Genomic DNA, 14,496 nt, shown 5'->3' with positions numbered 1-14,496 from the left:
GCGGTGACACACGGGGGGATGAAGCTCGCAGCCTGCGGCACGCGGGAGGAGAACACGTTACAAACGTGTAAATCTTCTCGAGGTTTAAAGGCGGGGCCTCGGGTGGGGCAGAGTCCAAGCCAGGAACAGGAGAGACGCTGAATCAGGCAGAAATGGACGGGGCTGTGGAGGGGCCACTGAGCCCTTCCGAACGTGAGTCTTCTCATCAGTGGAAGAAAGAACACAGAAAACAGGGTCGCGTCTCAGATTTACTTTAAAAGATTAACACAGGGTACAAACTGCACACGGCCTGGCACGGAGGCACGTTAAGATTAGTATAATTCCCAGGGGTGCCTGGGTGGCTCAGTCGGTTAAGCGTCTGACTTCAGCTCAGGTCATGATCTTGCGGTTTGTGGGTTCGAGCCCCGCGTCGGGCTCTGTGTTGACAGCTCGGAGCCTGGAGCTGCTTCGGATTCTGTGTCTCCCTCTGTCTCTGCTCCTCCCCCACTCGTGCTCTGCCTCTGTCTCTCAAAAATAAACAAACATTAAAAAAACCTTAAAAACAAATTAGTGTAATTCCCAGAGTGGCTCTCGTGTGCACACTATAATCGTTAATTTCAGAGGAAGTGAACGAGTTTAGGGAAATATTTTTCCCAAGTTCACGGAGGGAGAAACTGGCCACACACTCCAGAGCACGTCTGCTGTCCTTCCCGCCTCCGAGTCCAGAAAACTGAGAAATCGGGACAGAGTCCCCGGGACTGGATGCCACAGCAGGGGGCAGGAATCCCGCAGGATCCTGCTTCGGAAAGTGGGCATGACGATTCAGACTGGGGAGGTCTTGGGGGAACTTCCTGTCCTGTACACGGAGACCCCACCACACAGGCCGACCCCTCATCCGGGGGACGGTCACCGTCGCGGCCACGCTCGTCCTCGCCTGCCCACGAAAGACCCTCGCCATCTCAATCCTGGATTGTGGAGAGACTCCCCGGAACCCGCCGGCACGCTGCCCTCCCGTCCTGATGCAGACCCGGCGTCCTCCCTTCTACCCGCTGCCCCGCCAGCCCGTCTCTGGCCCTCCCCTCTCCCTACTTGCCCAAATACCGAGGACTCTGCAAGGGGAGCTGCCACCCCCTCCGGAGGGACTTCCCGACCACGCAAGCACGGGTGTCCCGTCCCCACTCTGGACCCAGGGGAGAAAGTCTGTTCTTTAAGGAGAGTGACCGTAATCCACTCAGGGCGGTTCGGACTGTCGATCTGTTCCGACCGGCAGGGGCGAGACCGGCCGGCAGCCTCCGGGGCCACGGGGCATCAGGGTGCGTCTCCTGGGGTGCCCGTCCGCGACGCCTCCTTCCCGCACACACTGGGATGTCCCCCTGCCTGCAGCACAGCTGGGGACACTGGAGACCAGCCGCCCGGCACACGCGGTGACGCAGAATGCCGTCTTCTTCCCACTTTCTGGGGCTGCAAGTGTGGTCACGATGAGTGTCCGTCAAGCTCCCATTTCTCCGCTGTGTTCAGGGCTCAGGGCTGTGAACAGTCGCCGGACGGGCCAATGAGTCCCCGCGACAGGGGAGTCGGTGTTCAGTGCCTCAGGACCCTTGCATCACCTGCCTGCTGGGGTCACGGAGCCGGCGCCTCTGGCACGTGGCCGCTGGGCACAACGGAACCACATCCGGGGGCCGCCCAGCCGGAGAGGGGGGCCCGGGGGAAGCCGTGACGTGTGTTTCTAGGAACATCTGAGTGTGACGTCGCCATGCAGACTGGCAGGTCGCAGTGACGCCCAGTCAGGGACCCCCAGGCCCGGGCAGCCGCGGGCGAGTCAAAGCCACGCGGGGCCTTCCATTGAGAACGCGCGCTCCCAGACGAGGCGTGATCTCCTCTGCACCAGGGCCGACGACACGGGGCTGGAGTGGCCGCACGGTTGGCAGGAAGTCCCCTCCCTGACATCGCCGTGTGGACCTTCTGCCCTTGAGGGGTCCCACCGTTAACGACGCCGGAGGTCACGACCCCTGCCTGCTCACGCATTTGACGGACGCACGTTTCCGTACCCTGCCGACAAGGGCAGAAGCTCAGTCGTGTGAACCACGTCATATTCTCCCTCGGGTCCTGACGGCGGGAGCAAGGCCACCGGGTGCCTCGTCCGTGACAAACGCCCGGGGGACTTCACCGCCAATGAGCCACCTGCGCCGTCTGCTGGGAGCAGCCTGTGGGCAGCGTGGCTCGTCAGGGGCGTGGACGTGCCCCCTGCCCCATCCGTGGAAAGCCCATGGCTCTCTGCAAACGTGAAATGCGCCCCCTCGCGCTCTCCCGTGGTGACCCGTCACCTGCCACGGACGCCGACCTGGTGGCTCAGGTCAGAATGCTCAGCTTTCAAGATTCGTTTTCGTCTGGAACGGCGGCGCACCTGATGGCGAGGTCGCGCCCCACCCGAGTTCTCCCGCGGGAGGGTGGGAGGCGCTTACCCTGCTTCTCTGAACTTCCTTGAAAGTGGCCCTCTGGAAAGACCTCTCCCAGGCGGCCAGCTCGCTCCCCAGGTCCACGCTGAAGACGCGACTCTGGCCGTGGCCGACCAGGACGCTGAAGCTGAACGGCCGCTGGGGCGCGAAGCCGGGAGGACCCAGGTGACAGTCTTCGTGGAGCCAGCCGTCGTCCGCCAGCCAGAGCTGGAAAACAGAACGCGTCAGGGCGTTAGCGCGGGAGGGGGTCCCGACCGAGGGCCGAGGCCCCACGGCTACCAGATGGGGACACGGAGCCACTGCGGACCCGGCCACACAGGGAGCCCCGTTCAGGGCAGGGCCGTCCTCCCACGTGGCAGCTGTGGAGATGAGCCCGAAACAGATTTAGGTAAATTCCACCCAAAGCAGCTTCCACTTAAAATAGCGGTAACCACAGCGTCCGCTTCAGCGTCTCACGGGAAGGTCAGGTCACGGGACCCGGGTGCCCCGGTCTGGCATGAACACGGCCCTAACCAGGCCCCTCGCCGCCGGGTCACGGGGCATCACCAGCTCTTCTGTCCTGGGCAAAAGGACCCCTGCTCAGAACCCCCCCGAGGCACCGCAGGACCCCCAGCTGTCCAAGGCGTACTTGAATCATCCCAGGGTCCTGGCCACACAGAACCAATGTCCAGAAACATCCCGAGAGCAAAGGTTAAGGCAGAGGAGCCCTGGATGCCGTGGGCTCTGCACACAGACATCGGGTGTGTGCACTTCCTTCCCGAGTCGGTGGCGGACGCGGCTAAGGAGAGGGTGACTCTGGGCCTCACTGGTCCCGGGTCAGCACAGCCCAGGACTGGACGCTCAGGGGACGCAGTGCTGCACGCGGCAGGCAGCGCCCGGCGAGTCTCCCCTCCGTGTGCTGGCCTGCACACGCACCTCTTCTGCTCTCCACACACACACACACACGTACTCGCACATGCCCCTCTTCCCGTCCACACACACACATACTTGCGTACGCATACTCACACACGCACACACATGCACACACGTACGTAAGCGTGCACCTTCCTCTGCTCACAGCGTGCTCCGGCCTGCACCCGCCCCTCATCCCTCTCTCCACACGCACACACACCTGCACACACGCGCGCACCCGCACTGCCCAGGCGCTGATCCTCCACGTGGACTGTGCCTGAACCACCTTGTCCGGTGAAGGGGACGGAGGGCAGATTCCTCGCCAAGGGACCCCGGTGTTCACCGTGGCTCAGGTGTGCAGGTAGAAGAGACTACGGATGTGTGTAGGCGGCTCGCGGGTTCTGGGGGCTCCTGATTCTCCTCCGGCCTCGGGACGTCTCTGCAGGACTCGCCTGTGCGCCCTCTCCCTGCTGTTGGTCCTCAGCGGTGTTTGCGCCTGCACACGGTCAGATTCCTCCTGCCTCACGGGCGGGTGCACAGGTGTGTGCGTGCCTGTGCACGTGCGGGGGTGGTGTGTGTTCCTAGCCCTAAACGAACCCTGGGCACAGAGACTGCGCCCTGATTTCGGATCCCCCCCAGATCTTTCACTTCAGCCTGGGATACACAGAAACCGTTCAACAGATGAGACTGCCCGTCATAAACCGGGAGTGCGTCCTAGTCACCGACACAACGTGTCAGAAATTGGGTCTGCAAGTACTGAACGTAACTGTCTAGACCGCCGACCTAAGGAGACGGCTCGGGAAGCGTCTGTGTGGGCGATGCCGCCAGTGGGTCGGCCAATCGCGCTCTCCTGTCCCTGGTTACACCGGGAGCTCGTATTTCCGTAGGAGGAAAACAGGACTTTCTCTGCCAAGGGTTAGCTGTCCACCTCTGAGGCTGTTTTGGGCTTTAAGACGCGGGCACAGGAGGGGGTCAGGCGCTTAGAGTGGCAGCACAGAGAAAGCACGAGACACCAGTGCCCTCCGCGCCTGTTAGCTCCTCACGCGTTTGCACAAACGCACGTTGTGATTGAGGCGCTGCTGAGCGGAGAGACGGGGTCTGAGCTAATACGCGGCTGGCGGGCTTCCGACAGTCGACAGTCGACAGTCGGGGCCAGTCCTGGAGCAGGAGCGGACCCCCTGCCGGCCCTGTAAGCACACAGAACCCCGCATGTCCCCTTTTCTGACAACAGAACAAAAAGAGCACATTCTAAAATTACCTGGAGTTTTCCTACTTCTGTGTATTTATTCTAGGTACTTATTTGCACATTTATAATTATTGTATCAATGCAGGGAACGTCAAAGAGAAATAGTTCTGCTGGGGCTACTCTGTATGCCGCCTGTGGGTTTTATCCCCTCCATGTGCAGTGTCTGCACATGTACCTCTGCACGTAGTGGAGCTTTTAATAGACTACTTAAATAGACGGTTTTAAGAGACCACTTAAAATACATAATGTTAGCTTTCTAAGTATTGCTCAGTGATATTGTTATAATTCTCCAAATGGCCACTACCTTCAGGAGCAGAATTTAGATTTTCACCTACATGGCGATCTGACTCTTGAATTACTTATTTAGATCAGTTGTGAGGAGCAAGGTCACTTTTCAAGGAGCAACGTGTTTTGCCACTCAAACCAGTGAGCGGAGCTCTGCCTTTACGGACAAATACGAGGAAATACAGATCGCTCTTGAGCAGCCTGGGAAGTCCCAGGGAAGAACACGGAAGGATTTCAGGGATGACATTACTTTCTGAAGCACAGAGAACAACATTAATGTCAGTGACCTTAGTGGTCTGTATGGAGCTCATTTCCACAGACATTTCTTGTGGCTCCCGTGTGAGACGATAACTCAGTCAACAGGGCTCAGAAATGAGCCACCAGGGTGGGAGGTGAGTGGCTCCCCCCTTCCCGGCTGCACCCACAGCATCTGCATTAGAACACCTGGTTTTAAGCCCCTTGGAGCTGCAAATCCCATTAAGGGCCAGCTCCCTCCCCCCTTCCCCCACCCCCCAGGACCTGGATGTGTCCCGAGGAACACAAACATTCAGGAATGCTGTGCCCCTGCAGGGTGTCAGGACTACTCCAAGTTGCAGAACTCTGTCCTACCGTGAAGACAGACAGCTCACTTTGACTCTGGGTCACACAGTGGCCCAGGCTCCCTCTCCCGACCCCACCCCAGCCCTCAGAGACCCCCTGCCCTTTGCAGCAAAGCCCTGGAGGCAACCCCCCCCCCCCCCCCACCCTGTGCAGGGTCCTCCCTGATGCAGGTGCAAGTTCTCGGCTCAAGGGAGGGGCTTCCAGACATTCACGGAGGACAGGAGCCCCTTCCCTGGGGTCCCAGCTGCCTGGCGGGTCGCTGGAGAGCAGGCTGAAAATTCTTACTGTGGACTCTAGACAGATTCCAGGGACTCCAAGGGTCCCAAGGAGTGGAACAGAATAGGATTTAAGATGACCCTGGGTCGGGAACTTACTAGCCACCCTGTGCTTATGGGCTCTGAGCCCAAAGATAAGGAGGATTCGCTCCCTGTACGAGAGGATTAACTCCGATGTAAACGGGGGGGGGGGGGGGGGGGGGGGGGGGCTTAGCAAGGCCCCCGGGCAGGCACCCCACAGAGGTAGATGCTGCTATCTAGATCCTCTGCCAAACGTGAGTTAACTTAAATTTTAACCGAAAAATTTCAGGTTGGGTATTCTTCCGTTGGAGGACACATCCCCCTCCTCTCCCACCAGACTCCCCAGAGTCAATTGGCGTTTCTGTTTGCCGCTGTCTGCGAGCCGCATACAACCTACATGTGCAATCAAAGCCCATGGATGCAATTTTCTCATCTATTTCTGATGAGAGTTGAAATAGAGAATATGTAATTTAAGAATCGGAAAAAGTAGGGGCGCCTGGGTGGCTCAGTCGGTTGAGCATCCTGCTTCGGCTCAGGTCACAATCTCACGGTCTGTGCGTTCGAGCCCCGCATCGGGCTCTGTGCCGACAGCTCACAGCCTGGAGCTGCTTCGGATTCTGTGTCTCCCTCTCTGTCTACCCCTCCCACACTCGTGTTATGTCTCTCTCTCTCTCAAAAATGAATAAACTTAAAGAAGAAAGAACCAGAGAAAGTAATTTCTTAGAAGAAAGTCAGAGAAACAAACCTACAACAGCAGGATTCATTCCTGGATGGAATACTAATGGCCGTACTTGGAAAAGGTCGTTCTGACACAAATCATTAACAACTGTTGTTGATGGTGCCAGTTCTTCTGATATCGAACTTTATTTCAACCTTTGAAAAGCGAATTAAATGCTCATAAATAAGTTTAGATTTATATGTGCACAGTGATCATCCACAACGAAAGGCGTGTACCAAAGGGGGCATCATTTTGTAGAATCGCCATTTAGGACATCCAAATAAGACATTCGACTGACAGAATACGATCTCCTTTTTAAAGAAGTTCAATGCTACAAAGTTATCCTTATTATTATTATTTGCCCCATATGGGATTAATATATGTGCTGTGGCTGTTCTCCTGACTAATGTAATGGTTTGCTAATCATTTCACAACATGTTTACTGGTCTTCCTGGAAGAAATGCTGGATAAAAACAGAAATGGCTGCACAGTTATTAACGAAGCACGTCTGTACAAAATGACGGTCTCTGGAACACATCCCGACACCAAAAGAGCACTTCAGACGCGGGAAAGCCATGTAAAAGCCAGAATGTGACAATGTGGAACTTTTGTAAAATAAAGGGAAAAGCCATAAAATTTTCCTCTACAATTATCTTGTGGAATATCGATGAATGAAAATCTACACGTATAAATTATCACGAGAATCACTTCAACATAATGGTTCCTTCTACCACTGTGATAATAGTATTATGGGGACGTATTTCCCTCGTAGGTGTTGTTATTACATGCAGCTTAAAATTCCAGATCTAAATTTAAAATTATTTTTGAGGACATTTTCCATTTAAGGAGGCATATCAAAATTTAAAACATTAAATTTTCATTCAAAACTTCTAACTTTTGACTAATGACTCCGTGGGGTCAAATTCTCAGACAAAACACATGAAAAACGGCATTGCATATATTTTTACTTTCCGCTCCGGTACAGACTTCCTACTTTGCTGTGCACACTCCTGCGTGAGAAAGACACAGGAGCGTCCCACGCTGGGGCACAGCGCTCTCCTGTACCGGGACTCAGACACGGCTTCCTCCCCTTGCGGAGAGAACTCAAGGCTGTGCCTCTTACCCCTGACCTGGGCCTCATCTGCCACGAAGTCAAAGCTCTCCATCCATCTGGGCTGTTTTGTTGCTGGAAGAAATTAGTCCTTGACAGAAACGTCCCCAGAATGAAGGGAAGCCCCCAGCTGGTAGGACACGTCTCCCAGACTTGTGCCACAGATGATGTGGTCAAGGCTTAGCTGTTGGCCTTTTTAGGGGACGTCTGGAGACAGCTTCCCTCCAAGTGTACGTAACTCACTTCTGATACCTCACTGAAGCCCAGGGTTGACCAGCCGCCCCCACCCCCAGCAACAAGCATGGTCTGGCCAAGTACAGTCTGCTCCCCGCCACGCTGTGGCCAGTACCGTAGTGTGGGCTTCATGTGGTCTCTTCCTACGTGTGTATACCTACATACCATATAGAGGATGTGTATCACACGTCATATGTGTCATGTATGTTTAGTGACCTGCTTCTCACCAACAGAATATGGTGGAAATGGCTGTCTCTGGTGGAGACGGCGGCCTCTGGTCAACTCAGCAAGGAGCTGAGCCCCCCCCAGTCCAGATCTTCCAGCAACCGAATTCCACTGACCTCCACTAGTGGGCCTGCAAGGAGACCTTCCACAGAGTGCGGTTCAGCTGGGGCCATAGACCTTAGGCTGAAATCTGACTCCTCTCATGACCAGCTGTGGGACGGATGATTCCTGAGACAATGTGTGTTGTTTTACACGCCCAGATCACACTCACAGGTCTCTGACTTCACATTTCAGTGCGTGACTTACTAATGGAGCAAATGAGTTTCAACTACTGTGGAAAGGAGAGTGGAAAGGAAGGAAGAAATGGGCACCTGAGCGGCTCAGGAGGCTGAGCGTCTGACTCCTGATTTTGGCTCAGGTCACGATCTCACAGGTTGTGGGATCGAGCCCCGTGTTGGGCTCTGTGCCGACAGTGCAGAGCCTGCTTGGGATTCTCTCTCTCCCTCTGCCTCTCCCCTCCTCGCTCTCTCTCTCTCTCTCTCTCAAAATAAATAAGTAAACATTAAAAAATAAAAAAGAGATGAGGAGGTATAATTAACATACAATTATGATCCCTACTGGCATTATTAACAACAACTAATATTCTCATGGTTTTGTAAAGGTTGTTAATACAACCAGGCCTCTCATCACTAAGGTTCTGTCCAATGACGCAGAGGAATTCATTAGTGTTGTAAAATGATACTTACTGACAAGGAGGTGTCAAAGCACAAATGCTGCACACACGACACGAGACTTCACACCGCAGAATGTTAGCACCACATGTTAGCACCGCAGAAACTTCCAGAATGAACACAGATGTCTGGGCCACATCTCAAATAAAATGAAACCATTAGCTCTGCTTTAAAGCTCCCTCCGGGTGATTTCCCCATAAGACAAGGCTGAGAATCACCGGCAGGTACATCCCTGGCCCTGTGGTGTGGGAGAATCACGGCTCCCGGGATGCAGAGGGCAGGAGGGGACCTCAAACATGCCCTAAAAAGGCCGTGTTCGGCGAGCACTTCCTTACGGCCGGGGCGTTTGGTCATCCCACAATTAACACAACCCTGCAGAGGGTCACAAATAATAGACAACAACAAGTTATTATCACCCCATTTTACAGATGAGGAAACTGAGGCATAAAGAAACAAAGTAAAATTTCAGGTGGTAGCATCAGCCCCGTCTACATCGAGAGCACGTGCTTCACACACAACAGCAGACCCTCTGTGGCACATTCACTGGGTGCATTTATTTCCTGCCTGTGCACTGTGGGTCAGCCGGACGTCAGCAGGTCCGGGACAGCTGACCGAGGGCACCGCCTCCCGTGTCTCCTCCCCTGTGATGGGTGGTGACGGCCCTGGCTTCTCACTGAGCAGGGGCAGGAGGCCAGAGACAAGCCTCCCCCCCCAGCCTGGGCACAAGTCACAGCTGGGAGCACCCTTGGGCCCAAAGCAGGCGCTTCCCGGGTCACCGGGATGGGGTGGGACTGACCTCTTCCCGCCTGGCGGAGTCCCCTGAGCCGCTCAGTGACCAGGTTTTGCATTTCAGGTTCCATTTCCCAACCTCTGTATCATTCAGTGTGACCTGAGGTCTGCTAAAAGCCCATCCGTGAGACACCCGTGTCTCCTGGCTGGTGTAGCCTGGTGCAATCCCCGCTCAAATCCCCGGTTGTCTTCTTCTCCGATATGTCAACGCGTGACAACTGCAAGCAAGCAGGAGTCGCACAGAGTGCTCCCGGGAAACCCCCACCTCATGAGTCCCAGACGAGGTGTCAGCCCAGGAGAAACGGAAAACTTGTTTCTTGGCAGTGGATTCGCTACTTTGGAACTGGGTGATTCTGAAAGCTTGGGATGGAGGTTATTGGTAAAACTTTGCCCTTTCTTAGCCAGTGAATACTTTCCCTCTAATAGACGTGGAATATTTGATCAGTCATTCTGGTCCGCTTGGGCCAGACTTTGAAAAGAAAAGCTGGGAAGCTGGGGTTTGTATCTGACCTGTTAAAAACAATGGCAATGACAATAATATACCAAAGATCCTGGAACATATTACTGTAAGTGGCAGTGACTAAAACACTCTCTCCCCAGTATGTGTGCACATACACACTTGTGCACACTCTATCGATCCACCGGTCCACCCACCCATCCACCCACCCACCAATCCACCAATCCATCCAACCATGCATCCTTCCTTCCTTTTATCCATCCACCCACTCACCAATTCATCCATCCATCCATCATCCATCCACCCACCAACTCATCCATCCATCCATCCATCCATCCATGCATCCATGCTTCCTTCCTTCCTTCCTACCTTCCTTCCTTCCTTTCTTCCATCCACCCACCAACTCATCCATCCATGTATCCTTCCTTCCTTCCTTCCTTCCTTCCTTCCTTCCTTCCTTCCTTCCTTCCTTCCTTCCTTCCTTCCTTCCCTTCCTTCCTTCCATCCACCCACCAACTCATCCATCCACCCATCCATCCATGCATCCTTCCTTCCTTCCTATCCATCCACCCACCCAACTCATCCATCCATCCTTCCTTCCTCCCTTCCTTCCTTCCTTCGATCCATCCATCTACCCACCCACCAACTCATCCATCCATCCATCCATCCATCCATCCATCCATCCATCCATGCATGCATTCATGTATCCTTCCTTCCTTCCTTCCTTCCTTCCTTCCTTCCTTCCTTCCTTCCATCCACCCACCCAACTCATCCATCCATCCATACATCCATGCATCCATGCATCCTTCCTTCCTTCCTATCCATCCATCCATCCACCCACCCAGCTCATCCATCCTTCCATCCTTCCTTCCTTCCTTCCATCCACCCACCAACTCATCCATCCATCCATCCATCCATCCATCCATCCATCATCCATCTATCCACCAACTCATCCATCCATCCATCTATCCACCCACCCACCAACTCATCCATCCTTCCTTCCTTCCTTCCTTCCTTCCTTCCTTCCTTCCTTCCTTCCTTCCTTCCTTCCATCCACCCACCAACTCATCCATCCATCCATCCATCCATTCATCTGCGTGAACAGCAGGATGGCAGGTTTCAGGATGGGGAAATGTTATGAATACAGAAGATTTTCAGGTTATCTTACTATCTCAATGGACTCTTAAACCCAAAGGCACATCTTACTTCCATGAGCACATCTCACGTGCAAAGGATACCTACCTTGTGAAGTTTAAATAGTACCTCACAGAGGTTGTAGGTTTTTTCTGCCCGTACCCAGTCTAATGTGCTTACCTGCAAGAAATATAAGATATATACATAAATCATAAGCATTCTCTTGTTTAAAAAAAGGCAACTGTGTGAGGTAATGGATGTGCTCATTAGCTCAGCTGTGGGAATCATTTCACACGTGCACATACATCAAACCATCATGTTGTTCACTTGAGCTATTTACAATTTTATTTGTTAATTATACCTCATAAAGCTGGGAAGAATTTTAAAGTAGACACAAAAACAAGCATGCTTGTTGGATTACTTTCAGTTGGATAAATTTAAACATTTACAGCAATGGAGTCAACGTGTCTTTACCTTAATTAAATTCTACACCATGAGTAGGGCAGTAGGACACCAAACCTCGCCTGTGGCAGGGGATTTGACAGAGAACTTGTGCTCACAGCACAAGTCGGTAACGTAGGGGCTCATCTATTACACTCACTTAGGTACAGTTTTAGAATTCATTCTGGACTCCTCATACATTAAGTTATGGACCAATTTTCGGTCTCGTCTAGGGAGCTTACTGAGAGGGTGGCTAGTTTGTATGTGACAGTGTGCTGCGTGTCCAGTCTTGAGACTTAGGATAAACTCACTAGTCTGCTCCGTTCCAGAAACGAATACAAATTTATTGACTTACCAATTTAATCGAACATGTTTTTGATTGGCCTGATTGCATTTCACAACCATTTTAGCAATAATAATGAAGACATCGTCCAACTTTTGAATGGTGTTCTATGGACTGCAATTCATGTTCACTTACATGCTGTACATGAAAATATTTCGTGTAGAAAAATCTGAAATACTCAACACTGTAACAAATTTTGACTGTGATTGCTTACCCGGTGGCTACCTTGCAGCAACTAAACACACAAATAAGAATGAAAATACTCAGAGGTTCACCGTGTCTTTGAAATGAAAGTACATGATGTACGTAGTTGGTGACCTTCTTGAAATTGTTCCACCAAATAAATACTGGGACGTAATCAGGCATTTCGAGCCCATCACCTGAGAATGTTTCACCGAATAGTTAATGATGTGAAATTACACTGGCATGTTGCCACTTCATATTAACTGATCCAGAGGTAAGTAAGTCATTGCTCCTGTGATTAACAAAACACGAAAATGGTAAAATATAAAGGTGGGAAGGTCAATCACAGTCATAATTGGAAGGTAATTTGGGGGCAAAGTAGAGCATTTAGGCTGCAGCAATGAAGGTAGACACAATTTTTAATTTTTCCAGTTATAACAATGCTGCCTATTTTTGGAGAACCGTGAAAAAGAAAAAAAATGACATTATTCAGAATGTCCTTCCTTAGTAGTTCCCTGTTGCTGTAAATAGGCATGGCTATGCACACTCGTTCAGTGCGCATGGTGGCCATTGTCAAGCTTTGCTACGTGAACCCTTCTCTGGCTCAGCCAAAGCACAAACACAAAGTACTCCTAAGTTTCCGCTTGACGTAAATTATCTCCAGAATATTCGTGATGCCCGTCAGGGCTGCCTCTACCTTCTATTTTATTAGTTACGACTCTAGAAGTTATCTGGGCTGCACCAACCCAACACTAAAGCCAACAAGCTCCCAGGCAGGGGCCATCTAGGACGTGGCTGTCCCCAAGAAAACCAAGATGGGTGGCATCTACGTGTATTTGTATAATTAGAAGGGAAATAGAAAGTTCAGCCTTGGAGGTTTGTAGGACAGCGGTGAGTGATGGATGAAATCTCAGAAGCGGACATTCCTAGAGTTGTGAACTAACTCTGAATGCAGGCAGGTGTCACCTTCGAAGCAGGTTCCTGGCCCCATGGGGGTGATTCAGACTTAGCCAGTGTGGGAAGGGGCTCAGAGATCCTGGTTTTACATTTGAGTAAATTTACTACTGAGGCCATGTGAACCAGCAGCCTTGCCATCACCTGGGAACCTCAGGACCCACCACAGACTGGTCAGATCAGAATCTTGTCTCAAAAATACGCCCAGGTGGGGCACCTGGGGGGCTCGGCTGGTTGAGGGTCCAACTCGTGGTTTCAGCTCAGGCCATGATCCCAGGGTTGAGGGACCGAGCCCCACGTCCGGCTCCACGCTGAGCATGGAACGTTCTTGAGATTCTCTCTCTCCCGCTCTCTCTGCCCATCCGCACCGTTGGTGTGGGCTTGTTCTCTCTCTCTCAAAATAAATAAATAAACTGAAAAAAATATGTGCAGGCAATGCCCCTGTTGTGATGATGTCTTAAGAAGATAATCCAAGGGTTAAAAGCCTAACCCCTTTTAAAAGGAAAGGGAGACAGACAGGCGGTGGGGACCGGAGCAGACGCCTATTCAGTCAGAACTCCTTGCTTTGCGAACCAGATGCTCCACGACGTAACCTGCTGATTTCGGAGGCCCTCAGGTGGACGGACCCAGCTGAAGGATCTTCCCTGCCTCTCAGGAGGGGCAAGACCCTCTGATAGGAAGGGAGGGATGCGGAGTGACACTCGGAGCCGTCACCGTGCCTGCCTGTCTCCGGAGAAATACTTCCCTGGACGGGAATGAGATGTGATCCCCTGATCCTTACGCTCCTTCCTGGCGACTCAGAAATCAAGAAAGGGAAAAATGATCCACGATGAAATCTCAGCGTTTCCAGCCAGCAGGCAACAAAATGGAACTAACCATCCTTTGCAACGTGGAAGAAAAGCATGAAGGTCTGTAACCCCAGGCCACTGATGCTTTTCCCAAGTCCTGAGAGTTGACAGTTTGTTTCCTCGGCCACATCTGACTTGGAATGTAGCAGAAACTTTAGGCTGTAAATGTAATATCTTGGTGTCCTTTAATCTTATTGGGGAACACCTACCGGGTAGCCCCAGAGGGGACACAGAATAATTCTGTATCAGACACACAATTATCTAGTGTTTCTTCAATCTACAAACCTTCAAATGAGTTATTTCTTTCCAGGAAAAATTTTTAAATGATAGAATATATTTGCCTAATTGACATTCTTAAAGTTGCTTCTACTATTCCCTGCATATTCATAAGGAACTGCTACATAATGTATACGTTAATGCTGTACGACGCTGTAAAATTGACTTCATGACTGTTATTAACACATTTTAATGATTTTTGAAAACATGTTGCTCACGTTTTCTCAGATGCCAATTTGCAAGTCAGAAATAACCCACTGGCTGGAAGGAGAGCACAGTGATGAGAACAATCCCGGCTT

The 14,496-nt window shown here is 52.0% G+C and overlaps 1 protein-coding gene across 1 annotated transcript in view; it reads right to left on the bottom strand.

Annotated features, from left to right (window-relative positions):
• Positions 1–14,496, bottom strand: part of SNTG2 (syntrophin gamma 2) — a 180,065-nt gene that overhangs the window by 26,167 nt on the left and 139,402 nt on the right. The window contains exons 13-14 of the mRNA XM_058682379.1: positions 11,261–11,332; positions 2,442–2,642 (exon numbers count right to left, since the gene is read on the bottom strand). Coding sequence (XP_058538362.1) covers positions 2,442–2,642; positions 11,261–11,332 — 273 coding nt within the window. The remainder of the gene's footprint in view (positions 1–2,441; positions 2,643–11,260; positions 11,333–14,496) is intronic.

The sequence above is a fragment of the Neofelis nebulosa genome, chromosome 9 (assembly GCF_028018385.1).
Source record: "Neofelis nebulosa isolate mNeoNeb1 chromosome 9, mNeoNeb1.pri, whole genome shotgun sequence".
NCBI lineage: Eukaryota > Metazoa > Chordata > Mammalia > Carnivora > Felidae > Neofelis > Neofelis nebulosa.
Note: the sequence above shows the minus strand (reverse complement) of the source record. Positions and strands in the feature narration are given on the sequence as shown.